Consider the following 25,990-nt stretch of genomic DNA (forward strand, 5'->3'; position numbering starts at 1 on the left):
AGCCAGACTGAAAACACGAGGAACTAGGCTCTACTGCACTGTACTTTGTTTTTACTCTGATCTCACTGGGCTCTACTGCACTGTACTGTGTTTTTTTACCCTGATCTCACTGGGCTGTACTGCACTGTCCTGTGTTTTTACCCTGATCTCACTGGGCTGTACTGCGCTGTCCTGTGTTTTTACCCTGATCTCACTGCGCTGGACTGCGCTGTCCTGCGTTTTTACCCTGATCTCACTGGGCTGTACTGCGCTGTACTGTGTTTCTACCCTGATCTCTCTGGGTTTACTGTGTTTCTACTCTGATCTCTCTGGTTTTACTGTGTTTCTACCCTGATCTCTCTGTGCTCAGGGGCTGTTTCAGTTCCTCTGTCTCACACCCCCAATGTCCCCCTCTCCTCTCAACGGCTCTCCTGCAGTTTCCCTGAAGGCCGTTCCTGGGACAAAGGCCGAACTGCGACACCTTCCCAGGCTGGAGAGCCCCATCACCGGCCCCATTGTCCCAGCTGAAGAGCCCATCATCACCGGCCCCATTGTCCCAGCTGAAGAGCCCATCACAGCAGCCATTCCAGTCCGACAGCCCGGAGCGACGCTCTCGCCCGAAACTGAGCCTCTTGCACAGAGAGCCCTGACTGACGTCCCTCTGTCCCTCTGTCCTCTCACACAGAGAGCTCTGACTGACGTCCCTGTGTCCTCTCACACACAGCCCTGACTGACGTCCCTCTGTCCCTCTGTCCCTCTGGCCTCTCACACAGAGCCCTGACTGACGTCCCTCTGTCCTGATCTCTGATAGTCCTGAGAGGAATCTTCTAGACTGGTCTGGAACAGTCCATACAGCCCCAGACTGGACTGGTCAAGACTATAGTGGACTGGGCTGTACTGGACTCTAACAATGACTACGGCCCCAGACTGGACTGGTCAAGACTATAGTGGACTGGGCTGTACTGGACTCTAACAATGACTACGGCCCCAGACTGGACTGGTCAAGACTATAGTGGACTGGTCTGTGCTGGACTGTAAGGGCTGTCCAGCCATCAGCAGCTCTTAAATTCGTCCCGGGCCTTAGTACACATGCACAGGCCCACAGCGGCTGGAGACACGCGTGACACCCCGGGGCGCAAATCCGCCCCGGCCGCACACGCGTGTCCGTGACTGCTGCACTGCAGGCCAGAAGGGGCGGCTGTGAATTCACCGGGTCCGGTTACACGGATTCCCGGAGCTGTCACTAAGCGTGACTGCGGCCGGAGAGTTTTTATTCATCGCCAATGATGTAAGTAAACAATGTAATGTAATAATAATGCAAGTAAACAAGACGGGGGGCACAGGCGCACTTCCTGTCGCTCGGTTACCGTGACAACAGACAGTGCTTCCGACCTCCGGTTACAGAAACACCGCCCCTGCGAGGGCAGAACCAATCAGCCTTTAGACTGCAGCCCTAGCAACCAATAGGAGGGCTAGTTATACTTCCTCATTTTAACCCTTAAGCAGTCGATGGCGGACTGAAGTAAACCAGCCGAAAGCGTGGAAAAGACACGTTATTATAAACATAAAATGAAGTGGTCTGGAAAGTACCCTGTGTTTGAGCATTTTAAAATGGATGTAAGGGGGTATTTGCAGACTATTTCGAAGTGCAAAAATATGAAAGCAGTGCGGACATTATTTTTATTTAATTTGTTTAACCTTTTTTCATACCTTGAATTTGTGTGGTAATATTTACCCCTGACGATATTGTTGTCTTGAATTGTTATATGTACTCTCGTTTGTATTGTCATTTTTGTTCTTTTGTTAAGCATAAATAAAAAAAGCGTGGAAAAGAGAATATATTTTACATCTGTCGGAGGGCCTAAACTTTAATGGACTTTATACAATACGCAATTTGGAAACCACAATATTTTAAGAGTTGCAATAATAAATGCAACCGAACAATTATGATCGAGCGTTTCGTTCGTGTCCTCAAGGAGAAAGTCATTTTTAATGATGGACGATGATCCTTTCATTTCTGCGAGAACTGAATACATTACTCTCCCCACGCCGCCAACAACTAAAGACATTCATTTTCAAATACTGAACAACACGTATCCCACTAAGGAATGTCCGACACCAGGGTTTTATTTCGACTGTAACACCCGGCTGTACTTTGTTGTGGATCTGATACCGAAACAACCCTTTCATGGAAACTGAACCTTTCAGGATATTGTTTTGGTGTTCTGAATTCAATCAGAGAAGTTCGTATGTTGTTCTCACGTTGGCAACGTTTTACATCCATATAGAGCCAAAAAAAAACCTCCCGTGTGCTTTAGAGCATTTTTTAAAAATTCATTAAAGCCATACTAATATGCATTAAAATTTATAAAAAGTATGCTCGGTGAGTTGGTTTACAGAAATCTTTTAGCATATAAATAACATTCTGACTCCTAAAACCACCCAGCCTTCGTCCTGTTGATAAGGCTCTGATCTGTGTCTGTTTCGCTCATGTGATGTTGTCTTTGTGCTGTCATGGCGATACCCGTGCTGCTCGTATTGTCTGTCTTGGCGGACTGAATTCAACCAGCCAAAAGCCTCGAACAGAGAATATTTTTTACATCTGCCGGAGGGTCTGAACTTTAATTGACCTTATTATAACGCGGGATGTGGAAACGCCTCCGCCGGTAATGTCGACCCCGAGTCTGTAAGAGAGGGCGAGAAAGGCCACAGGCTGGAGCGGGTCAGGGGCTCCGGCTGGGCCGATACATCCCTTAGTAGCTGACTGATCCCAGGAGCTCATCCAGCTTCAACAACAGGGCTGGGCAGCTTGTTCCCCCCTCCCGCCACTCTCTGTGTACAGTAGAGCCTCCTGGCCTGACTGGAGGAGCTCACCCAGCTGTGTCTGGAGAGAAGCCAGGGTATCAGCTTGTTCCCCCCTCCCACCCCTCTCTGTGTACAGTAGAGCCCCCTGTCCTGACTGGAGGAGCTCATCCAGCTGTGTCTGGAGAGAAGCCAGGGTATCAGCTTGTTCCCCCCTCCCGCCACTCTCTGTGTACAGTAGAGCCTCCTGTCCTGACTGGAGGAGCTCACCCAGCTGTGTCTGGAGAGAAGCCAGGGCCTCGGCTTGTTCCCCCCTCCTGCCCCTCTCTGTGTACAGCAGTTCCTCCTGTGTACTCTGTTATGCTGTTTAGAACTATAACCAGAAGTGTTTCTGTCAGGTCAGTGTGCCGAGAGGAGTTCATCGTTCCAGAGCAGGGAAATCGATGTCGGTCCAGCATGATTTTAAAAACGTCTGAGATTTCTCACCGCACTTTTCTTGTTTCAGAAGATAGACGATACTCAGGAAAAGGAAGGACTGATGGTTTCCTCATCCAGTTGGAGTGCAGAAAGCACAGGATGTGTGCTCGGTCGCGGACGGGTTCCTGGGAGACAGCGAGGACGGCTGGACTGGATATCTTGTACTTTGCAGGAAGTGAGCTGAAGTAGTGTACCGCAGGGGGGCGAGAGGGCCCTGTTTCTGGTTTTGAGTAGTCACTGAGCTGATTCACGACGCGTTCTTTTCTCTTGTTTTCTGGCTCGAGTTTCTGAAGGGAGCCTCACAGACTCACAGCGACGTGGCAGAATAATTCCGCAGTTCTCCGGAGTCGGAGAGCCCCCGCTGGCTGGGAGGCAGACCAGCGGCACCGGGCCAGACCAGAGTCGTGATCGGCTCTCTCGGGGAGGACCTGATCCCGGCTGGGTCAGTGCTGTGTCCCAGACCCTCTCCCTCTGAAGGTGTTATAATAATAGTTGGCTCACGGAGTCCCTAACTGTCATTAACCTCCGACTCCGCACTTCTCCCCCTGATGTGACGTGTAGCGGCACTGCTGGCAGGGAGCGGGAGCAGACGGACTCTGCGGTCACGCCCCCAGTCCAGTCTGCCCCGCACACCACACAGCGCCTGCGGATGTCATGTGTACTTCTCTTCCTATCGCATGTATTCGCCCTGTCGTGCTTGTTGGCGCACTAGAACAGCCCTCGGCCCCCAGCCGCCGCGCGTCCCGGCCGTGCGCGCTCCCGAGCCCGGCGGCGGCGGCGGCGCGGTTTGTCCCCGACGAGCCGCCGTCCCGCCCCAGACCGGAAGAGGAAGAGGAAGAGGATGAGCATGGCGGCGCTGCGCTTGTGGCTCCGCTGTCTGTTCGGCCCCAAGCTGACCCGGATCCACCGGGACCCCGAGCAGGCTGGGTCCGGGCCCGGCTCGGTGAGTGAGGGGCGGGAGGGGCGATCGGGATCCGCGGAGCAGCAGCAGCAGTCCGGCTCCCGGTACCGGCCCAGGGTCGGGTCCGGTCTGACGGCTCCTGCTTCTCAGGCAGATCTTCCCGGAGTGGATCTGTGCTTCACTGCGGAAATAAAAACCACTCGCGCTGCAAACAGCATCTCTCTCCTCCCGCTGCAAGAACAGGGTCGTAACCCGACTGTCTGTGTCTAAAGACCTTCACATATACCGTCTGAACCCCCCTCTCTCTCAGTGCAGTGTTAATGTACTGGAGTGTCCAGTCAGTGTGTCTGTATGAACCCCTCTCTCTCTCAGTGCAGTGTTCATGTACTGGAGTGTCCAGTCAGTGTGTGTGTATGAACCCCTCTCTCTCTCAGTGCAGTGTTCATGTACTGGAGTGTCCAGTCAGTGTGTCTGTATGAACCCCTCTCTCTCAGTGCAGTGTTAATGTACTGGAGTGTCCAGTCAGTGTGTCTGTATGAACCCCTCTCTCTCTCAGTGCAGTGTTCATGTACTGGAGTGTCCAGTCAGTGTGTGTGTATGAACCCCTCTCTCTCTCAGTGCAGTGTTCATGTGCTGGAGTGTCCAGTCAGTGTGTGTGTATGAACCCCTCTCTCTCTCAGTGCAGTGTTAATGTACTGGAGTGTCCAGTCAGTGTGTGTGTATGAACCCCTCTCTCTCTCAGTGCAGTGTTCATGTACTGGAGTGTCCAGTCAGTGTGTGTGTATGAACCCCTCTCTCTCTCAGTGCAGTGTTCATGTACTGGAGTGTCCAGTCAGTGTGTCTGTATGAACCCCTCTCTCTCTCAGTGCAGTGTTCATGTACTGGAGTGTCCAGTCAGTGTGTCTGTATGAACCCCCCTCTCTCTCAGTGCAGTGTTAATGTACTGGAGTGTCCAGTCAGTGTGTCTGTATGAACCCCCCTCTCTCAGTGCAGTGTTCATGTACTGGAGTGTCCAGTCAGTGTGTCTGTATTAACCCCTCTCTCTCTCAGTGCAGTGTTCATGTACTGGAGTGTCCAGTCAGTGTGTCTGTATGAACCCCTCTCTCTCTCAGTGCAGTGTTCATGTACTGGAGTGTCCAGTCAGTGTGTGTGTATGAACCCCTCTCTCTCTCAGTGCAGTGTTAATGTACTGGAGTGTCCAGTCAGTGTGTCTGTATGAACCCCTCTCTCTCTCAGTGCAGTGTTAATGTACTGGAGTGTCCAGTCAGTGTGTCTGTATGAACCCCTCTCTCTCAGTGCAGTGTTAATGTACTGGAGTGTCCAGTCAGTGTGTGTGTATGAACCCCTCTCTCTCAGTGCAGTGTTCATGTACTGGAGTGTCCAGTCAGTGTGTGTGTATGAACCCCTCTCTCTCTCAGTGCAGTGTTCATGTACTGGAGTGTCCAGTCAGTGTGTCTGTATGAACCCCTCTCTCTCAGTGCAGTGTTAATGTACTGGAGTGTCCAGTCAGTGTGTGTGTATGAACCCCTCTCTCTCAGTGCAGTGTTAATGTACTGGAGTGTCCAGTCAGTGTGTGTGTATGAACCCCCCTCTCTCAGTGCAGTGTTAATGTACTGGAGTGTCCAGTCAGTGTGTCTGTATGAACCCCTCTCTCTCTCAGTGCAGTGTTCATGTACTGGAGTGTCCAGTCAGTGTGTGTGTATTAACCCCTCTCTCTCTCAGTGCAGTGTTCATGTACTGGAGTGTCCAGTCAGTGTGTGTGTATGAACCCCTCTCTCTCTCAGTGCAGTGTTCATGTACTGGAGTGTCCAGTCGGTGTGTGTGTATGAACCCCTCTCTCTCTCAGTGCAGTGTTCATGTACTGGAGTGTCCAGTCAGTGTGTCTGTATGAACCCCTCTCTCTCAGTGCAGTGTTCATGTACTGGAGTGTCCAGTCAGTGTGTCTGTATGAACCCCTCTCTCTCTCAGTGCAGTGTTCATGTACTGGAGTGTCCAGTCAGTGTGTCTGTATGAACCCCTCTCTCTCTCAGTGCAGTGTTCATGTCCTGGAGTGTCCAGTCAGTGTGTCTGTATGAACCCCTCTCTCTCTCAGTGCAGTGTTAATGTACTGGAGTGTCCAGTCAGTGTGTGTGTATGAACCCCTCTCTCTCAGTGCAGTGTTAATGTACTGGAGTGTCCAGTCAGTGTGTCTGTATGAACCCCCCTCTCTCAGTGCAGTGTTAATGTACTGGAGTGTCCAGTCAGTGTGTCTGTATGAACCCCTCTCTCTCTCAGTGCAGTGTTCATGTACTGGAGTGTCCAGTCAGTGTGTGTGTATTAACCCCTCTCTCTCTCAGTGCAGTGTTCATGTACTGGAGTGTCCAGTCAGTGTGTGTGTATGAACCCCTCTCTCTCTCAGTGCAGTGTTCATGTACTGGAGTGTCCAGTCGGTGTGTGTGTATGAACCCCTCTCTCTCTCAGTGCAGTGTTCATGTACTGGAGTGTCCAGTCAGTGTGTCTGTATGAACCCCTCTCTCTCAGTGCAGTGTTCATGTACTGGAGTGTCCAGTCAGTGTGTCTGTATGAACCCCTCTCTCTCTCAGTGCAGTGTTCATGTACTGGAGTGTCCAGTCAGTGTGTCTGTATGAACCCCTCTCTCTCTCAGTGCAGTGTTCATGTCCTGGAGTGTCCAGTCAGTGTGTCTGTATGAACCCCTCTCTCTCTCAGTGCAGTGTTCATGTACTGGAGTGTCCAGTCAGTGTGTCTGTATGAACCCCTCTCTCTCTCAGTGCAGTGTTCATGTCCTGGAGTGTCCAGTCAGTGTGTCTGTATGAACCCCTCTCTCTCAGTGCAGTGTTAATGTACTGGAGTGTCCAGTCAGTGTGTGTGTATGAACCCCTCTCTCTCAGTGCAGTGTTAATGTACTGGAGTGTCCAGTCAGTGTGTCTGTATGAACCCCTCTCTCTCTCAGTGCAGTGTTCATGTACTGGAGTGTCCAGTCAGTGTGTGTGTATGAACCCCTCTCTCTCAGTGCAGTGTTCATGTACTGGAGTGTCCAGTCAGTGTGTGTGTATTAACCCCTCTCTCTCTCAGTGCAGTGTTCATGTACTGGAGTGTCCAGTCAGTGTGTGTGTATGAACCCCTCTCTCTCTCAGTGCAGTGTTCATGTACTGGAGTGTCCAGTCAGTGTGTCTGTATGAACCCCTCTCTCTCAGTGCAGTGTTAATGTACTGGAGTGTCCAGTCAGTGTGTGTGTATGAACCCCTCTCTCTCAGTGCAGTGTTAATGTACTGGAGTGTCCAGTCAGTGTGTGTGTATGAACCCCCCTCTCTCAGTGCAGTGTTAATGTACTGGAGTGTCCAGTCAGTGTGTCTGTATGAACCCCTCTCTCTCTCAGTGCAGTGTTCATGTACTGGAGTGTCCAGTCAGTGTGTGTGTATTAACCCCTCTCTCTCTCAGTGCAGTGTTCATGTACTGGAGTGTCCAGTCAGTGTGTGTGTATGAACCCCTCTCTCTCTCAGTGCAGTGTTCATGTACTGGAGTGTCCAGTCGGTGTGTGTGTATGAACCCCTCTCTCTCTCAGTGCAGTGTTCATGTACTGGAGTGTCCAGTCAGTGTGTCTGTATGAACCCCTCTCTCTCAGTGCAGTGTTCATGTACTGGAGTGTCCAGTCAGTGTGTCTGTATGAACCCCTCTCTCTCTCAGTGCAGTGTTCATGTACTGGAGTGTCCAGTCAGTGTGTCTGTATGAACCCCTCTCTCTCTCAGTGCAGTGTTCATGTCCTGGAGTGTCCAGTCAGTGTGTCTGTATGAACCCCTCTCTCTCTCAGTGCAGTGTTCATGTACTGGAGTGTCCAGTCAGTGTGTCTGTATGAACCCCTCTCTCTCTCAGTGCAGTGTTCATGTCCTGGAGTGTCCAGTCAGTGTGTCTGTATGAACCCCTCTCTCTCAGTGCAGTGTTAATGTACTGGAGTGTCCAGTCAGTGTGTGTGTATGAACCCCTCTCTCTCAGTGCAGTGTTAATGTACTGGAGTGTCCAGTCAGTGTGTCTGTATGAACCCCTCTCTCTCTCAGTGCAGTGTTCATGTACTGGAGTGTCCAGTCAGTGTGTCTGTATGAACCCCTCTCTCTCAGTGCAGTGTTCATGTACTGGAGTGTCCAGTCAGTGTGTCTGTATGAACCCCTCTCTCTCTCAGTGCAGTGTTCATGTACTGGAGTGTCCAGTCAGTGTGTCTGTATGAACCCCTCTCTCTCTCAGTGCAGTGTTCATGTCCTGGAGTGTCCAGTCAGTGTGTCTGTATGAACCCCTCTCTCTCAGTGCAGTGTTAATGTACTGGAGTGTCCAGTCAGTGTGTGTGTATGAACCCCTCTCTCTCAGTGCAGTGTTAATGTACTGGAGTGTCCAGTCAGTGTGTCTGTATGAACCCCTCTCTCTCTCAGTGCAGTGTTCATGTACTGGAGTGTCCAGTCAGTGTGTCTGTATGAACCCCTCTCTCTCAGTGCAGTGTTAATGTACTGGAGTGTCCAGTCAGTGTGTCTGTATGAACCCCTCTCTCTCAGTGCAGTGTTCATGTACTGGAGTGTCCAGTCAGTGTGTCTGTATGAACCCCTCTCTCTCAGTGCAGTGTTAATGTACTGGAGTGTCCAGTCAGTGTGTCTGTATGAACCCCTCTCTCTCAGTGCAGTGTTCATGTACTGGAGTGTCCAGTCAGTGTGTGTGTATGAACCCCTCTCTCTCTCAGTGCAGTGTTCATGTACTGGAGTGTCCAGTCAGTGTGTCTGTATGAACCCCTCTCTCTCAGTGCAGTGTTAATGTACTGGAGTGTCCAGTCAGTGTGTCTGTATGAACCCCTCTCTCTCAGTGCAGTGTTCATGTACTGGAGTGTCCAGTCAGTGTGTCTGTATGAACCCCTCTCTCTCTCAGTGCAGTGTTCATGTACTGGAGTGTCCAGTCAGTGTGTCTGTATGAACCCCTCTCTCTCTCAGTGCAGTGTTCATGTACTGGAGTGTCCAGTCAGTGTGTCTGTATGAACCCCTCTCTCTCAGTGCAGTGTTCATGTACTGGAGTGTCCAGTCAGTGTGTCTGTATGAACCCCTCTCTCTCTCAGTGCAGTGTTCATGTACTGGAGTGTCCAGTCAGTGTGTCTGTATGAACCCCTCTCTCTCAGTGCAGTGTTCATGTACTGGAGTGTCCAGTCAGTGTGTCTGTATGACCCCCTCTCTCTCTCAGTGCAGTGTTCATGTACTGGAGTGTCCAGTCAGTGTGTCTGTATGAACCCCTCTCTCTCTCAGTGCAGTGTTCATGTACTGGAGTGTCCAGTCAGTGTGTCTGTATGAACCCCTCTCTCTCAGTGCAGTGTTCATGTACTGGAGTGTCCAGTCAGTGTGTCTGTATGAACCCCTCTCTCTCTCAGTGCAGTGTTCATGTACTGGAGTGTCCAGTCAGTGTGTCTGTATGAACCCCTCTCTCTCTCAGTGCAGTGTTCATGTACTGGAGTGTCCAGTCAGTGTGTCTGTATGAACCCCTCTCTCTCAGTGCAGTGTTCATGTACTGGAGTGTCCAGTCAGTGTGTCTGTATGACCCCCTCTCTCTCTCAGTGCAGTGTTCATGTACTGGAGTGTCCAGTCAGTGTGTCTGTATGAACCCCTCTCTCTCAGTGCAGTGTTCATGTACTGGAGTGTCCAGTCAGTGTGTGTGTATGAACCCCTCTCTCTCTCAGTGCAGTGTTCATGTACTGGAGTGTCCAGTCAGTGTGTGTGTATGAACCCCTCTCTCTCAGTGCAGTGTTCATGTACTGGAGTGTCCAGTCAGTGTGTCTGTATGAACCCCTCTCTCTCTCAGTGCAGTGTTCATGTACTGGAGTGTCCAGTCAGTGTGTGTGTATGAACCCCTCTCTCTCTCAGTGCAGTGTTCATGTACTGGAGTGTCCAGTCAGTGTGTGTGTATGAACCCCTCTCTCTCAGTGCAGTGTTCATGTACTGGAGTGTCCAGTAAGTGTGTCTGTATTAACCCCTCTCTCTCTCAGTGCAGTGTTCATGTACTGGAGTGTCCAGTCGGTGTGTCTGTATGAACCCCTCTCTCTCTCAGTGCAGTGTTAATGTACTGGAGTGTCCAGTCAGTGTGTGTGTATGAACCCCTCTCTCTCTCAGTGCAGTGTTCATGTACTGGAGTGTCCAGTCAGTGTGTCTGTATGAACCCCTCTCTCTCTCTCAGTGCAGTGTTCATGTACTGGAGTGTCCAGTCAGTGTGTGTGTATGAACCCCTCTCTCTCTCAGTGCAGTGTTCATGTACTGGAGTGTCCAGTCAGTGTGTCTGTATGAACCCCCCTCTCTCTCAGTGCAGTGTTCATGTACTGGAGTGTCCAGTCAGTGTGTCTGTATTAACCCCTCTCTCTCTCAGTGCAGTGTTCATGTACTGGAGTGTCCAGTCAGTGTGTCTGTATGAACCCCTCTCTCTCAGTGCAGTGTTCATGTACTGGAGTGTCCAGTAAGTGTGTCTGTATTAACCCCTCTCTCTCTCAGTGCAGTGTTCATGTACTGGAGTGTCCAGTCGGTGTGTCTGTATGATCCCCTCTCTCTCTCAGTGCAGTGTTAATGTACTGGAGTGTCCAGTCAGTGTGTCTGTATGAACCCCTCTCTCTCTCAGTGCAGTGTTCATGTACTGGAGTGTCCAGTCAGTGTGTCTGTATGAACCCCTCTCTCTCAGTGCAGTGTTAATGTACTGGAGTGTCCAGTCAGTGTGTCTGTATGAACCCCTCTCTCTCAGTGCAGTGTTAATGTACTGGAGTGTCCAGTCAGTGTGTCTGTATGAACCCCTCTCTCTCAGTGCAGTGTTAATGTCCTGGAGTGTCCAGTCAGTGTGTGTGTATGAACCCCTCTCTCTCTCAGTGCAGTGTTCATGTCCTGGAGTGTCCAGTCAGTGTGTGTGTATGAACCCCTCTCTCTCTCAGTGCAGTGTTCATGTACTGGAGTGTCCAGTCAGTGTGTGTGTATGAACCCCTCTCTCTCTCTCAGTGCAGTGTTCATGTACTGGAGTGTCCAGTCAGTGTGTCTGTATGAACCCCCCTCTCTCTCAGTGCAGTGTTAATGTCCTGGAGTGTCCAGTCAGTGTGTGTGTATGAACCCCTCTCTCTCTCAGTGCAGTGTTCATGTCCTGGAGTGTCCAGTCAGTGTGTGTGTATGAACCCCTCTCTCTCTCAGTGCAGTGTTCATGTACTGGAGTGTCCAGTCAGTGTGTGTGTATGAACCCCCCTCTCTCTCAGTGCAGTGTTCATGTACTGGAGTGTCCAGTCAGTGTGTGTGTATGAACCCCCCTCTCTCTCAGTGCAGTGTTCATGTACTGGAGTGTCCAGTCAGTGTGTCTGTATTAACCCCTCTCTCTCTCAGTGCAGTGTTAATGTCCTGGAGTGTCCAGTCAGTGTGTGTGTATGAACCCCTCTCTCTCTCAGTGCAGTGTTCATGTCCTGGAGTGTCCAGTCAGTGTGTGTGTATGAACCCCTCTCTCTCTCAGTGCAGTGTTCATGTACTGGAGTGTCCAGTCAGTGTGTCTGTATGAACCCCTCTCTCTCTCAGTGCAGTGTTCATGTACTGGAGTGTCCAGTCAGTGTGTGTGTATGAACCCCTCTCTCTCTCAGTGCAGTGTTCATGTACTGGAGTGTCCAGTCAGTGTGTGTGTATGAACCCCTCTCTCTCTCAGTGCAGTGTTCATGTACTGGAGTGTCCAGTCAGTGTGTGTGTATGAACCCCTCTCTCTCTCTCAGTGCAGTGTTCATGTACTGGAGTGTCCAGTCAGTGTGTCTGTATGAACCCCCCTCTCTCTCAGTGCAGTGTTAATGTCCTGGAGTGTCCAGTCAGTGTGTGTGTATGAACCCCTCTCTCTCTCAGTGCAGTGTTCATGTCCTGGAGTGTCCAGTCAGTGTGTGTGTATGAACCCCTCTCTCTCTCAGTGCAGTGTTCATGTACTGGAGTGTCCAGTCAGTGTGTGTGTATGAACCCCCCTCTCTCTCAGTGCAGTGTTCATGTACTGGAGTGTCCAGTCAGTGTGTGTTGTAGTGTTTCATAGCCGTTCAGGGACGCCAAATATGTAATCATAGTGGCTCTCTGAAGGCACCAGTTCTGTAGGGTTTGGGCATTTACTGAGACAATTATTAATTGTAGCAGTAAATCACAAAGTTGATTCTTTTGATGGCTTTAGAATCCAACCACGCGACATAACTCAAACAACGCGCACACACAGGTACTAATACACGAGGATAAATTTATTAATACATAGAATATGCATATAAACCTAACAGATCTTATCGAGAGGGTTATCAGAATACAAAAGGTATATATTCAATCAGTTACGAAGTGTTACACATCAAGAGGACATACGTTCAGTATATCATTCATTAAGACCGTTTCGTAAAGTGAACTTGGTTACAACTTCTACATTAGATACTCAAAACAAGTACATAACCCTTAGGAATTAAATTGATATCAACTGGTTGGGATAACAATTGAATTCTCGAGCTGTAATGCATTGAAGTTGAATACTCATCCAATTTCTGGGGATTCAGATCTCCTGCAGGCACAAACAATCAGCTGCAGGCTTGTTGCTGTCCAATCCGCGCTCTCTGGCTCCGTGCCAGGCTGTGCTGTGCGGCTTGCGACGGTGCGCTGCTGATGCTCACTGACCGGCTAGTTAGTGTTGGCTTTAACTAGCAAAGTTTGTTCACAGGAGAAAAGATGACTGTGGGTCCCAGCAAGTCAGGAAGAGGACTGGTTCGTTCCTGATGAAGAGCTAGTTCTGAATGGTGATTCAGCTGTCCACAGTTCTGACCTGTTCACGAGGCCTGCTGCTGGTTACTCTCTGGCAACCTCCACTCTAGACTCTTAGAACAAAGGAAAGTTCTGGCACTCGGACACACTGGCCGTTCCGTGGTTGTCCGGGCTGAGTCTCGGGATGGTCAGGAGGCGCGCTGCGAGAATGTCCTGCCCTTGGGAGCCTTCTGCTCCTGGGCCGTCCTGCCCTGGAATTCTCCTTTGAATTCCCTTTAGAACAGTCCACAGAATCCTCTCCAGAATCTTACTGAATCTCCCAAATCTGAATCTTGTTGAATCTGAATCTCACAGGCTCTCTGTGTTGCCTGTTTTTACCTGGAGGAACTTCAGCTCGTTGATTGGCTGAAAGTTCCATGGGCATCAGAGTCCCACGTGGGTTACTCAGCCCTACCAGTCCCTGATTGGTTGATCAAGGTGAGATATGAGTCACTTAGTCCTGACACTTAGTAATGCAGTCCAGATGTCCATCCGGCACTCCCTAGACTGATAGGCGCCAGTGGATGACCATTGATCATGATAGCCAGACTTAGCTAAGTGCATCCCCCTTTGGGAGCTGTCCTAGGAAACCTTAAATCATCTTGCATGAATAGTTTCTCTGTGGCTGCACCACAGAGATGAACAGAGAAATGGGGCCTCATTTGGGAAGCTCAGAAACACTTAATTCTGCCTTATTATTAAGCCTCGCCGCTACATATCCCCCCTTTTTGAAGGTCACGAGGTCCTGAGGCGTTGTTGCCTTCAAAACAAAACAGAGTTAAGTGATGTCCCTTGCCATTAGAACATTAATCTTAAATGTCTACATTACTCCTCGAGAATTCATACCGGAACCAGCATTGGATACAAACAGGATGAATAACATCTGGAGTATGTATAAACACGGTAGGAGACATTATCTAAGTCTAGGAATTACACATCAGGAAGTTCACTGTCAATATCTGATACCTCTGTGGTAGATATTTGGGGAGAAGTCACTTCCTTTCTTTTGGCATGCTACCTTTGACTCATTCATGCTACCCGGAGTACATCTTGATGTAAGAGTACATCATTCAGAGTACACTGTCAGTCATGATCCAGCTACCCGGCAGCAGTGTTACAATAACACCAGTTCCTGTTCCCAGCCCCCCGATAAACCAGAACACCTGTGTTGGGTATCTGCTAGGGTGGTTTGGAGGTTTGTTCCATTAAAGCAAACTAACTACCTGTACCTCTTCAGGGCTTACTGTTTCTTGGATTTCTATCCAATTCCTTAGTGTGGCACCTGAAGGCATCCATGACCTCAAGTTTGGTCTTATGTTGTCTGGTTCTAGACCGTACAGTGTTAAGTTACCATGCTGTACTATGGCCTCCTCAGGAACTTAAAGGAACTGTTTTATTAGGTAGCTGCATCATGCCTGTCACAAGTCACAGTGTCAGTTAAACGTGGTGTGCTGACCAGCCATTTACTTCCCACCTGCTCTTCATGGGGTTCATTAACCTCCCTCTGCCCATTAGTAGCTTTACACCCTTCATTGGTGAATCGTTTAGACACAGCCAATGGATAGCTTTGGTAGCCATACCCATCTCAAGATTTGGAACCGAATTCAATCTTGGTTTGCCTTCTGGGTGAGCTATGAACGATGGGGTTAATGTCACACACTCCTCTACTGAGAAGAGTGGAATCAAGTGGGTTGGGAATTGTGCCGTGGTTAGACTGGCTACAGTGGCACTAAACTCCCTTAACAGGTCTTGTGTCAACATTCTGGCCTGTTGCACACAAGCATAAACCCACTGTATAACACCAACAATCATGTCCACTGGTTGGGGAATAAGGTTTAACCCTGTTGCATAGGAAATTGCCTGTAGGGTTTTCCCTAAGCTTTCCAACTTTTGATGCTGTCGATACAGTCTGTCACTACCCTCTGGTATCTCTGACACCTGCCTTCTTGGGGCAGTCAGGGTGAGAGTGCCAGTAGCACACAAACCTACCAGAAAAAGCAAACGTGCAACAGTGGCGGCAGCGATCAGTCCTCCCAAAAGTCTTTTCGGGTGGCTGATCCCAGTCATCTCCTTCTGAGTGACTGTCGCCTTTCTAAGCTGGCGCAGCGTGTACATGGTGTCTTTCTCAGTATGCCATGTGGCATCTTGGGCACCAACATCCTGGAAATCTGAGGAGATCTGACGCAGCTGCTGATGCTGCTCCTCCTTTTCCAGGGCATCTGCTTTTTCGATTTGTTCATGCCTGTGCTCTAGGAACCCTGCAGGGGGCGGTGCAGCGGTGGACCATGCCTGACCCTCGGCTGAGTGGTCATCTGGAGCACCTGAGTGATCTGGGATTGTTACCCCATTCTCACTGTTCAGGTCCACCCTGCACCCTTCCTGATTGAGGAATCCCTCTATCGGCATGTTTACAATCGTTCGCTGGGGGTAGGTGTAGGACACCTGCTCGCTCCCCCCTTCCCTCGCTAGGGGTTCAGGGAGCTGCCCCAGCACTGGGATAGCTAGTTCATTGTCTTTGAACTTACTATCACCCACCAGGCCCATGTCAGTGCAGGCGGGGATTCTGACACCCCTCTTTGCGATGTCCTGCACTGACAGGCGGGTGGCTTGACCATCCAGCTCCAGTCTGGGTGAACCACTGTTGGTCAGACTCAGACTGACAGACTGAGCTGGTGGCTGTAAGAAAACCGGCTCGGCTTTCATTCCCTGTCCCTTCTGGGGGACTGGGTGTGTTGGCAACCCTGCTGTCGAGGCAGGAACAATCAGGTCAGTCTCACTCACTACCTGGTAGTTGTGAGAAATAATGTTACCTGACTGCAGGTTCCCTGGGTCACAGCAGAGGGAATCGGCATCTGGGATCAGGTGTGTCCACAGCGCAGTAGTCTCAGCGTCCAGCTGGACCTCCTGTCTAACCTGTGAATGTTGCACCAGGGGCACCTGGCGGTGGCCCTGTGACAGCTGCTCAAGCAGATCCTCACTAATAGAGGACCTCTCAGGGCTAAGGGCGAGGGCTACATCACCAACCTGCTCTCCTGCCATCTGGATCCCTTCCACCACTGCAGGGTGGTGGTCCTGACCCCTCTTGGGTGCCAGGGTGCACAGGGAAAGCTCCTTTTCATCGCCAGGTGGGGAGATCTGCTCCTCTTTAGGGATGTAAAAGGGGTGTGCTTTACCTGGTGGATCAGGCGGCTGCTCGGAGCACCGCTCCTGTGGCATGGAGGCTGTTGGGACCTTGGCCAGGGCACGACTTCCCTGTATATCCGGGGAACAAGAAAATATTTTTATTTCTTGTCCAGAGGGAACAGAAGGAATCTCCGCATAGGCTTCTGTGTTCGGTGGGCACTGTGTGAGCACAGTCTGCCTCTTGGCCCCCCTTTCCTTCTGTACAGAAGGCGTAGGAGCCTTGACCTGTTTCCACACTTTGCCTTTCTGGTGATCCACCAAAGGTTCCACTCTGAGTCGCATGCCCTTTTCTTTTTCAACCCGTTTGAGCTTGCCGTGTGACATCAAACACCTTTCAACCTCAGTGTCAATCAGTGTCTCACTGGGTAAGACATCTCCCATGGCAGCCTTGAGGTAAAAGCTTCCTGCTTTTCCTCTGTGTTTTACTGCCTGCTCTGTGACTTCAGGGGTGGAGTCAGCACTCGCTTGGGAGTGGCCGACCTCATCCAGGCAGGAACCCTTCCGCTCAATCAGATAGACTGAGGGAGGGAGAGGGGGCGGGTCTCCGCCTCCTCCAGTGGAGAGTATCAGCTCATTCACGCTTCCGGCAGCCTTGGGGAGCGGTTGTCCCTGTCCTAATAAAGCTTGTTCAAGCCTGGCCAGGCGGGCGGCTACTGAATCCTTTTGTTCAGCCTTTTCTAGCCCTTTCCCTCCCCCGGTGTTCTCATGGCACTTAGGACGCTGGGTGCGGTCCTGTGTGCCTGCTTTGGAACCGGGCTTAGCCAGCTCAGGAGCCTGTGCTCCTTCGAGCAGGGGGGAATTAACCCTGCTGGCTCTGACGGCGAACACAGTCGCTTTAGCAGCTTTTTGCTCAGAGCGACTTTGGACATCATACTCCCAGGCTTTCTGCGCGAATCTCTTAATATCAGTCATTTTCATGGTCTGTGCATCTGTATGCATTAAGATCATCTTTCTGACTGACGGGTGGAGATTCGCAATGAATAAACCCTTGAAATGTGTGTTCTCTTCGCAACCCTCATAATTTCGCCCTGCAAAATAAGTTCGTCTAAGTCTCTCGTAATATTCGCGAGGGGACTCTGCTCTCTCGTGCTTAATGTTAAGGGCGGCGGCTATCGCGGCAGTCGGGTCAATAAACGCACTGTATTCTTCGATAAGTGCTTGACATAGCTGCTCAAAGTCATTACAGACTTCTTTCATCTGCCTAGCCATCCACTCATGTACAGCTCTGCTGGTAGTTTTCCTGACCAGAAACACTTTCTCCTGTTCTGTGGCGTTTGGCAGGTACTGCAGGGTATACCTGAGGTCCTGAATATAACTCTCGATATTATTCTCTGACACTGCGGGGTCAAATCTCTCTATGTCCTTCGCTAGCTCTCTCAGAGAATGGAGATTTATCCTTCTAGCTTCTCCGCTGACGGAGATATGGAAGAGATCGTGGTCAGACTTGTCGCTGCTAGAGAGAGTGCTTAATAGCGACTCGAATTCAGACCTTTTAGCAACCATCGTTAAACTTAAAGAGTATTACTTTTAAGTACGAAATCACAGTTTTACCACAGAAAACCACAAGATCAGGTATGCAATCAACCCTGTAGATTGCAAAAGATCACAAAACAATCAAGCACTGCTTAAAGAGCAAGGGGAACTTTTTCTTTCGGCTTTCAGCACACTGTATTATCGTGTATGAAACCCGCGGCGTTTTATATGAATTATTCCGCTTGGTTGATTCATTTCAGTCTTGCCACGCCGACCCAGGGACGCCATAAATGTAGTGTTTCATAGCCGTTCAGGGACGCCAAATATGTAATCATAGTGGCTCTCTGAAGGCACCAGTTCTGTAGGGTTTGGGCATTTACTGAGACAATTATTAATTGTAGCAGTAAATCACAAAGTTGATTCTTTTGATGGCTTTAGAATCCAACCACGCGACATAACTCAAACAACGCGCACACACAGGTACTAATACACGAGGATAAATTTATTAATACATAGAATATGCATATAAACCTAACAGATCTTATCGAGAGGGTTATCAGAATACAAAAGGTATATATTCAATCAGTTACGAAGTGTTACACATCAAGAGGACATACGTTCAGTATATCATTCATTAAGACCGTTTCGTAAAGTGAACTTGGTTACAACTTCTACATTAGATACTCAAAACAAGTACATAACCCTTAGGAATTAAATTGATATCAACTGGTTGGGATAACAATTGAATTCTCGAGCTGTAATGCATTGAAGTTGAATACTCATCCAATTTCTGGGGATTCAGATCTCCTGCAGGCACAAACAATCAGCTGCAGGCTTGTTGCTGTCCAATCCGCGCTCTCTGGCTCCGTGCCAGGCTGTGCTGTGCGGCTTGCGACGGTGCGCTGCTGATGCTCACTGACCGGCTAGTTAGTGTTGGCTTTAACTAGCAAAGTTTGTTCACAGGAGAAAAGATGACTGTGGGTCCCAGCAAGTCAGGAAGAGGACTGGTTCGTTCCTGATGAAGAGCTAGTTCTGAATGGTGATTCAGCTGTCCACAGTTCTGACCTGTTCACGAGGCCTGCTGCTGGTTACTCTCTGGCAACCTCCACTCTAGACTCTTAGAACAAAGGAAAGTTCTGGCACTCGGACACACTGGCCGTTCCGTGGTTGTCCGGGCTGAGTCTCGGGATGGTCAGGAGGCGCGCTGCGAGAATGTCCTGCCCTTGGGAGCCTTCTGCTCCTGGGCCGTCCTGCCCTGGAATTCTCCTTTGAATTCCCTTTAGAACAGTCCACAGAATCCTCTCCAGAATCTTACTGAATCTCCCAAATCTGAATCTTGTTGAATCTGAATCTCACAGGCTCTCTGTGTTGCCTGTTTTTACCTGGAGGAACTTCAGCTCGTTGATTGGCTGAAAGTTCCATGGGCATCAGAGTCCCACGTGGGTTACTCAGCCCTACCAGTCCCTGATTGGTTGATCAAGGTGAGATATGAGTCACTTAGTCCTGACACTTAGTAATGCAGTCCAGATGTCCATCCGGCACTCCCTAGACTGATAGGCGCCAGTGGATGACCATTGATCATGATAGCCAGACTTAGCTAAGTGCATCCCCCTTTGGGAGCTGTCCTAGGAAACCTTAAATCATCTTGCATGAATAGTTTCTCTGTGGCTGCACCACAGAGATGAACAGAGAAATGGGGCCTCATTTGGGAAGCTCAGAAACACTTAATTCTGCCTTATTATTAAGCCTCGCCGCTACAGTGTGTATGAACCCCCCTCTCTCTCAGTGCAGTGTTCATGTACTGGAGTGTCCAGTCAGTGTGTCTGTATTAACCCCTCTCTCTCTCAGTGCAGTGTTCATGTACTGGAGTGTCCAGTCAGTGTGTGTGTATGAACCCCTCTCTCTCTCAGTGCAGTGTTCATGTACTGGAGTGTCCAGTCAGTGTGTCTGTATGAACCCCTCTCTCTCTCAGTGCAGTGTTAATGTACTGGAGTGTCCAGTCAGTGTGTGTGTATGAACCCCTCTCTCTCTCAGTGCAGTGTTCATGTACTGGAGTGTCCAGTCAGTGTGTGTGTATGAACCCCTCTCTCTCAGTGCAGTGTTCATGTCCTGGAGTGTCCAGTCAGTGTGTGTGTATGAACCCCTCTCTCTCTCAGTGCAGTGTTAATGTCCTGGAGTGTCCAGTCAGTGTGTGTGTATGAACCCCTCTCTCTCTCAGTGCAGTGTTCATGTCCTGGAGTGTCCAGTCAGTGTGTCTGTATGAACCCCTCTCTCTCTCAGTGCAGTGTTAATGTACTGGAGTGTCCAGTCAGTGTGTGTGTATGAACCCCTCTCTCTCTCAGTGCAGTGTTCATGTACTGGAGTGTCCAGTCAGTGTGTGTGTATGAACCCCTCTCTCTCAGTGCAGTGTTCATGTCCTGGAGTGTCCAGTCAGTGTGTGTGTATGAACCCCTCTCTCTCTCAGTGCAGTGTTCATGTACTGGAGTGTCCAGTCAGTGTGTGTGTATGAACCCCTCTCTCTCTCTCAGTGCAGTGTTAATGTCCTGGAGTGTCCAGTCAGTGTGTGTGTATGAACCCCTCTCTCTCTCAGTGCAGTGTTCATGTCCTGGAGTGTCCAGTCAGTGTGTGTGTATGAACCCCTCTCTCTCTCAGTGCAGTGTTCATGTACTGGAGTGTCCAGTCAGTGTGTCTGTATGAACCCCTCTCTCTTTCAGTGCAGTGTTAATGTACTGGAGTGTCCAGTCAGTGTGTGTGTATGAACCCCTCTCTCTCTCAGTGCAGTGTTCATGTACTGGAGTGTCCAGTCAGTGTGTGTGTATGAACCCCTCTCTCTCTCAGTGCAGTGTTCATGTACTGGAGTGTCCAGTCAGTGTGTGTGTATGAACCCCTCTCTCTCAGTGCAGTGTTCATGTACTGGAGTGTCCAGTCAGTGTGTCTGTATGAACCCCCCTCTCTCTCAGTGCAGTGTTCATGTACTGGAGTGTCCAGTCAGTGTGTGTGTATGAACCCCTCTCTCTCAGTGCAGTGTTCATGTACTGGAGTGTCCAGTCAGTGTGTGTGTATGAACCCCTCTCTCTCTCAGTGCAGTGTTCATGTACTGGAGTGTCCAGTCAGTGTGTCTGTATGAACCCCCCTCTCTCTCAGTGCAGTGTTAATGTACTGGAGTGTCCAGTCAGTGTGTCTGTATGAACCCCTCTCTCTCTCTCAGTGCAGTGTTCATGTACTGGAGTGTCCAGTCAGTGTGTGTGTATGAACCCCTCTCTCTCAGTGCAGTGTTCATGTACTGGAGTGTCCAGTCAGTGTGTCTGCATGAACCCCTCTCTCTCTCAGTGCAGTGTTAATGTACTGGAGTGTCCAGTCAGTGTGTGTGTATGAACCCCTCTCTCTCTCAGTGCAGTGTTCATGTACTGGAGTGTCCAGTCAGTGTGTCTGTATGAACCCCTCTCTCTCAGTGCAGTGTTCATGTACTGGAGTGTCCAGTCAGTGTGTGTGTATGAACCCCTCTCTCTCTCAGTGCAGTGTTAATGTACTGGAGTGTCCAGTCAGTGTGTCTGTATGAACCCCTCTCTCTCAGTGCAGTGTTCATGTACTGGAGTGTCCAGTCAGTGTGTCTGTATGAACCCCTCTCTCTCAGTGCAGTGTTCATGTACTGGAGTGTCCAGTCAGTGTGTGTGTATGAACCCCTCTCTCTCAGTGCAGTGTTCATGTACTGGAGTGTCCAGTCAGTGTGTGTGTATGAACCCCTCTCTCTCTCAGTGCAGTGTTCATGTACTGGAGTGTCCAGTCAGTGTGTCTGCATGAACCCCTCTCTCTCTCAGTGCAGTGTTAATGTACTGGAGTGTCCAGTCAGTGTGTGTGTATGAACCCCTCTCTCTCTCAGTGCAGTGTTCATGTACTGGAGTGTCCAGTCAGTGTGTGTGTATGAACCCCTCTCTCTCAGTGCAGTGTTCATGTACTGGAGTGTCCAGTCAGTGTGTGTGTATGAACCCCTCTCTCTCTCAGTGCAGTGTTCATGTACTGGAGTGTCCAGTCAGTGTGTCTGTATGAACCCCCCTCTCTCAGTGCAGTGTTCATGTACTGGAGTGTCCAGTCAGTGTGTCTGTATTAACCCCCCTCTCTCTCAGTGCAGTGTTCATGTACTGGAGTGTCCAGTCAGTGTGTGTGTATGAACCCCTCTCTCTCTCAGTGCAGTGTTCATGTACTGGAGTGTCCAGTCAGTGTGTGTGTATGAACCCCTCTCTCTCAGTGCAGTGTTCATGTACTGGAGTGTCCAGTCAGTGTGTCTGTATGAACCCCCCTCTCTCTCAGTGCAGTGTTCATGTACTGGAGTGTCCAGTCAGTGTGTGTGTATGAACCCCTCTCTCTCAGTGCAGTGTTCATGTACTGGAGTGTCCAGTCAGTGTGTGTGTATGAACCCCTCTCTCTCTCAGTGCAGTGTTCATGTACTGGAGTGTCCAGTCAGTGTGTCTGTATGAACCCCCCTCTCTCTCAGTGCAGTGTTAATGTACTGGAGTGTCCAGTCAGTGTGTCTGTATGAACCCCTCTCTCTCTCTCAGTGCAGTGTTCATGTACTGGAGTGTCCAGTCAGTGTGTGTGTATGAACCCCTCTCTCTCAGTGCAGTGTTCATGTACTGGAGTGTCCAGTCAGTGTGTCTGCATGAACCCCTCTCTCTCTCAGTGCAGTGTTAATGTACTGGAGTGTCCAGTCAGTGTGTGTGTATGAACCCCTCTCTCTCTCAGTGCAGTGTTCATGTACTGGAGTGTCCAGTCAGTGTGTCTGTATGAACCCCTCTCTCTCAGTGCAGTGTTCATGTACTGGAGTGTCCAGTCAGTGTGTCTGTATGAACCCCTCTCTCTCAGTGCAGTGTTCATGTACTGGAGTGTCCAGTCAGTGTGTGTGTATGAACCCCTCTCTCTCAGTGCAGTGTTCATGTACTGGAGTGTCCAGTCAGTGTGTGTGTATGAACCCCTCTCTCTCTCAGTGCAGTGTTCATGTACTGGAGTGTCCAGTCAGTGTGTCTGCATGAACCCCTCTCTCTCTCAGTGCAGTGTTAATGTACTGGAGTGTCCAGTCAGTGTGTGTGTATGAACCCCTCTCTCTCTCAGTGCAGTGTTCATGTACTGGAGTGTCCAGTCAGTGTGTGTGTATGAACCCCTCTCTCTCAGTGCAGTGTTCATGTACTGGAGTGTCCAGTCAGTGTGTGTGTATGAACCCCTCTCTCTCTCAGTGCAGTGTTCATGTACTGGAGTGTCCAGTCAGTGTGTCTGTATGAACCCCCCTCTCTCAGTGCAGTGTTCATGTACTGGAGTGTCCAGTCAGTGTGTCTGTATTAACCCCCCTCTCTCTCAGTGCAGTGTTCATGTACTGGAGTGTCCAGTCAGTGTGTGTGTATGAACCCCTCTCTCTCTCAGTGCAGTGTTCATGTACTGGAGTGTCCAGTCAGTGTGTCTGTATTAACCCCTCTCTCTCTCAGTGCAGTGTTCATGTACTGGAGTGTCCAGTCAGTGTGTGTGTATGAACCCCTCTCTCTCTCAGTGCAGTGTTCATGTACTGGAGTGTCCAGTCAGTGTGTGTGTATGAACCCCCCTCTCTCTCAGTGCAGTGTTCATGTACTGGAGTGTCCAGTCAGTGTGTGTGTATGAACCCCTCTCTCTCTCAGTGCAGTGTTCATGTCCTGGAGTGTCCAGTCAGTGTGTGTGTATGAACCCCTCTCTCTCTCAGTGCAGTGTTCATGTACTGGAGTGTCCAGTCAGTGTGTCTGTATGAACCCCTCTCTCTCTCAGTGCAGTGTTCATGTACTGGAGTGTCCAGTCAGTGTGTGTGTATGAACCCCTCTCTCTCTCAGTGCAGTGTTCATGTACTGGAGTGTCCAGTCAGTGTGTGTGTATGAACCCCTCTCTCTCTCAGTGCAGTGTTCATGTACTGGAGTGTCCAGTCAGTGTGTGTGTATGAACCCCTCTCTCTCTCAGTGCAGTGTTCATGTACTGGAGTGTCCAGTCAGTGTGTCTGTATGAACCCCTCTCTCTCTCAGTGCAGTGTTCATGTACTGGAGTGTCCAGTCAGTGTGTCTGTATGAACCCCTCTCTCTCTCAGTGCAGTGTTCATGTACTGGAGTGTCCAGTCAGTGTGTGTGTATGAACCCCTCTCTCTCTCAGTGCAGTGTTCATGTACTGGAGTGTCCAGTCAGTGTGTGTGTATGAACCCCCCTCTCTCTCAGTGCAGTGTTCATGTACTGGAGTGTCCAGTCAGTGTGTCTGTATGAACCCCTCTCTCTCTCAGTGCAGTGTTCATGTACTGGAGTGTCCAGTCAGTGTGTGTGTATGAACCCCTCTCTCTCTCAGTGCAGTGTTCATGTCCTGGAGTGTCCAGTCAGTGTGTGTGTATGAACCCCTCTCTCTCTCAGTGCAGTGTTCATGTACTGGAGTGTCCAGTCAGTGTGTGTGTATGAACCCCTCTCTCTCTCAGTGCAGTGTTCATGTACTGGAGTGTCCAGTCAGTGTGTGTGTATGAACCCCTCTCTCTCTCAGTGCAGTGTTCATGTACTGGAGTGTCCAGTAAGTGTGTCTGTATGAACCCCTCTGTCTCTCAGTGCGGTGTATTAACCCCTCTGTCTCTCAGTGCGGTGTATTAACCCCTCTCTCTCTCTCAGGGGTGGCCCTACCAGCCCAGGACTCTGGAGAGGCACACTGACAGTGTCCTCGGCTGGGTAAGTCTCTGACCTGACTGTGTGAGAGGAGGGACCCCTGACTGTACCCCTGGACCCCGAGAGAAACTGGTTCTGTTGCTTGTGTCTTTCAGGCCTCTGCTCTGTGGTCTCTGTCCTACTACACCTCCCCCCTGCTGGCCTGGTACTTCTACAGGAAGGGTAGGTCTGTGCTGGGGTCAGGGCGCCCCCCCTGGTCTGGTGTCTGATCCACAGCGCCCCTGTGGTCTGGTGTCTGATCCACAGCGCCCCTGTGGCCGGGTCTGGTGTCTGATCCACAGCTCCCTCTGTGGTCTGGTGTCTGATCCACAGCTCCCCTGTGGTCTGGTGTCTGATCCACAGCGCCCCTGTGGTCTGGTGTCTGATCCACAGCTCCCTGTGGTCTGGTGTCTGATCCACAGCGCCCCTGTGGCCGGGTCTGGTGTCTGATCCACAGCTCCCTCTGTGGTCTGGTGTCTGATCCACAGCTCCCCTGTGGTCTGGTGTCTGATCCACAGCGCCCCTGTGGTCTGGTGTCTGATCCACAGCTCCCTGTGGTCTGGTGTCAGATCCACAGCTCCCCGTGTGGTCTGGTGTCTGATCCACAGCGCCCCTGTGGTCTGGTGTCAGATCCACAGCGCCCCTGTGGTCTGGTGTCTGATCCACAGCTCCCTGTGGTCTGGTGTCAGATCCACAGCTCCCCGTGTGGTCTGGTGTCTGATCCACAGCTCCCTCTGTGGTCTGGTGTCTGATCCACAGCTCCCCTGTGGTCTGGTGTCTGATCCACAGCGCCCCTGTGGTCTGGTGTCTGATCCACAGCTCCCCCTGTGGTCTGGTGTCAGATCCACAGCTCCCCGTGTGGTCTGGTGTCTGATCCACAGCGCCCCTGTGGTCTGGTGTCAGATCCACAGCGCCCCTGTGGTCTGGTGTCTGATCCACAGCTCCCTGTGGTCTGGTGTCAGATCCACAGCTCCCCGTGTGGTCTGGTGTCTGATCCACAGCGCCCCTGTGGTCTGGTGTCTGATCCACAGCTCCCCCTGTGGTCTGGTGTCTGATCCACAGCTCCCTGTGGTCTGGTGTCTGATCCACAGCTCCCCCTGTGGCCGGGTCTGGTGTCTGATCCACAGCGCCCCTGTGGTCTGGTGTCTGATCCACAGCTCCCCCTGTGGTCTGGTGTCTGATCCACAGCTCCCTGTGGTCTGGTGTCTGATCCACAGCGCCCCCTGTGGTCTGGTGTCTGATCCACAGCTCCCCCTGTGGTCTGGTGTCTGATCCACAGCTCCCTCTGTGGTCTGATGTCAGATCCACAGCGCCCCTGTGGTCTGGTGTCTGATCCACAGCGCCCCTGTGGTCTGGTGTCTGATCCACAGCTCCCCCTGTGGTCTGGTGTCTGATCCACAGCTCCCCCTGTGGTCTGGTGTCTGATCCACAGCTCCCTGTGGTCTGGTGTCTGATCCACAGCTCCCCCTGTGGTCTGGTGTCTGATCCACAGCTCCCTGTGGTCTGGTGTCTGATCCACAGCTCCCCCTGTGGTCTGGTGTCTGATCCACAGCGCCCCTGTGGTCTGGTGTCTGATCCACAGCGCCCCTGTGGTCTGGTGTCTGATCCACAGCTCCCCCTGTGGTCTGGTGTCTGATCCACAGCTCCCTGTGGTCTGGTGTCTGATCCACAGCTCCCTGTGGTCTGGTGTCTGATCCACAGCTCCCCCTGTGGTC

General features: G+C 50.8%; 1 protein-coding gene across 1 annotated transcript in view; it reads left to right on the forward strand.

Moving 5' to 3' along the window:
• The first annotated feature begins 2,468 nt into the window (after positions 1-2,468).
• LOC148812651 (phosphatidylserine lipase ABHD16A-like) overlaps positions 2,469-25,990 on the forward strand; it is a 105,378-nt gene continuing 81,856 nt past the window's right edge. Inside the window, exons 1-3 of the mRNA XM_088908608.1 lie at positions 2,469-4,201; positions 24,243-24,299; positions 24,392-24,458. Of these exons, the coding sequence (XP_088764734.1) occupies positions 4,100-4,201; positions 24,243-24,299; positions 24,392-24,458 (226 nt within the window). The 5' untranslated portion in view covers positions 2,469-4,099. The remainder of the gene's footprint in view (positions 4,202-24,242; positions 24,300-24,391; positions 24,459-25,990) is intronic.

The sequence above is a fragment of the Atractosteus spatula genome (assembly GCF_055471065.1).
Source record: "Atractosteus spatula isolate fAtrSpa1 chromosome 10 unlocalized genomic scaffold, fAtrSpa1.hap1 SUPER_10_unloc_2, whole genome shotgun sequence".
NCBI classification, from domain to species: domain Eukaryota; kingdom Metazoa; phylum Chordata; class Actinopteri; order Semionotiformes; family Lepisosteidae; genus Atractosteus; species Atractosteus spatula.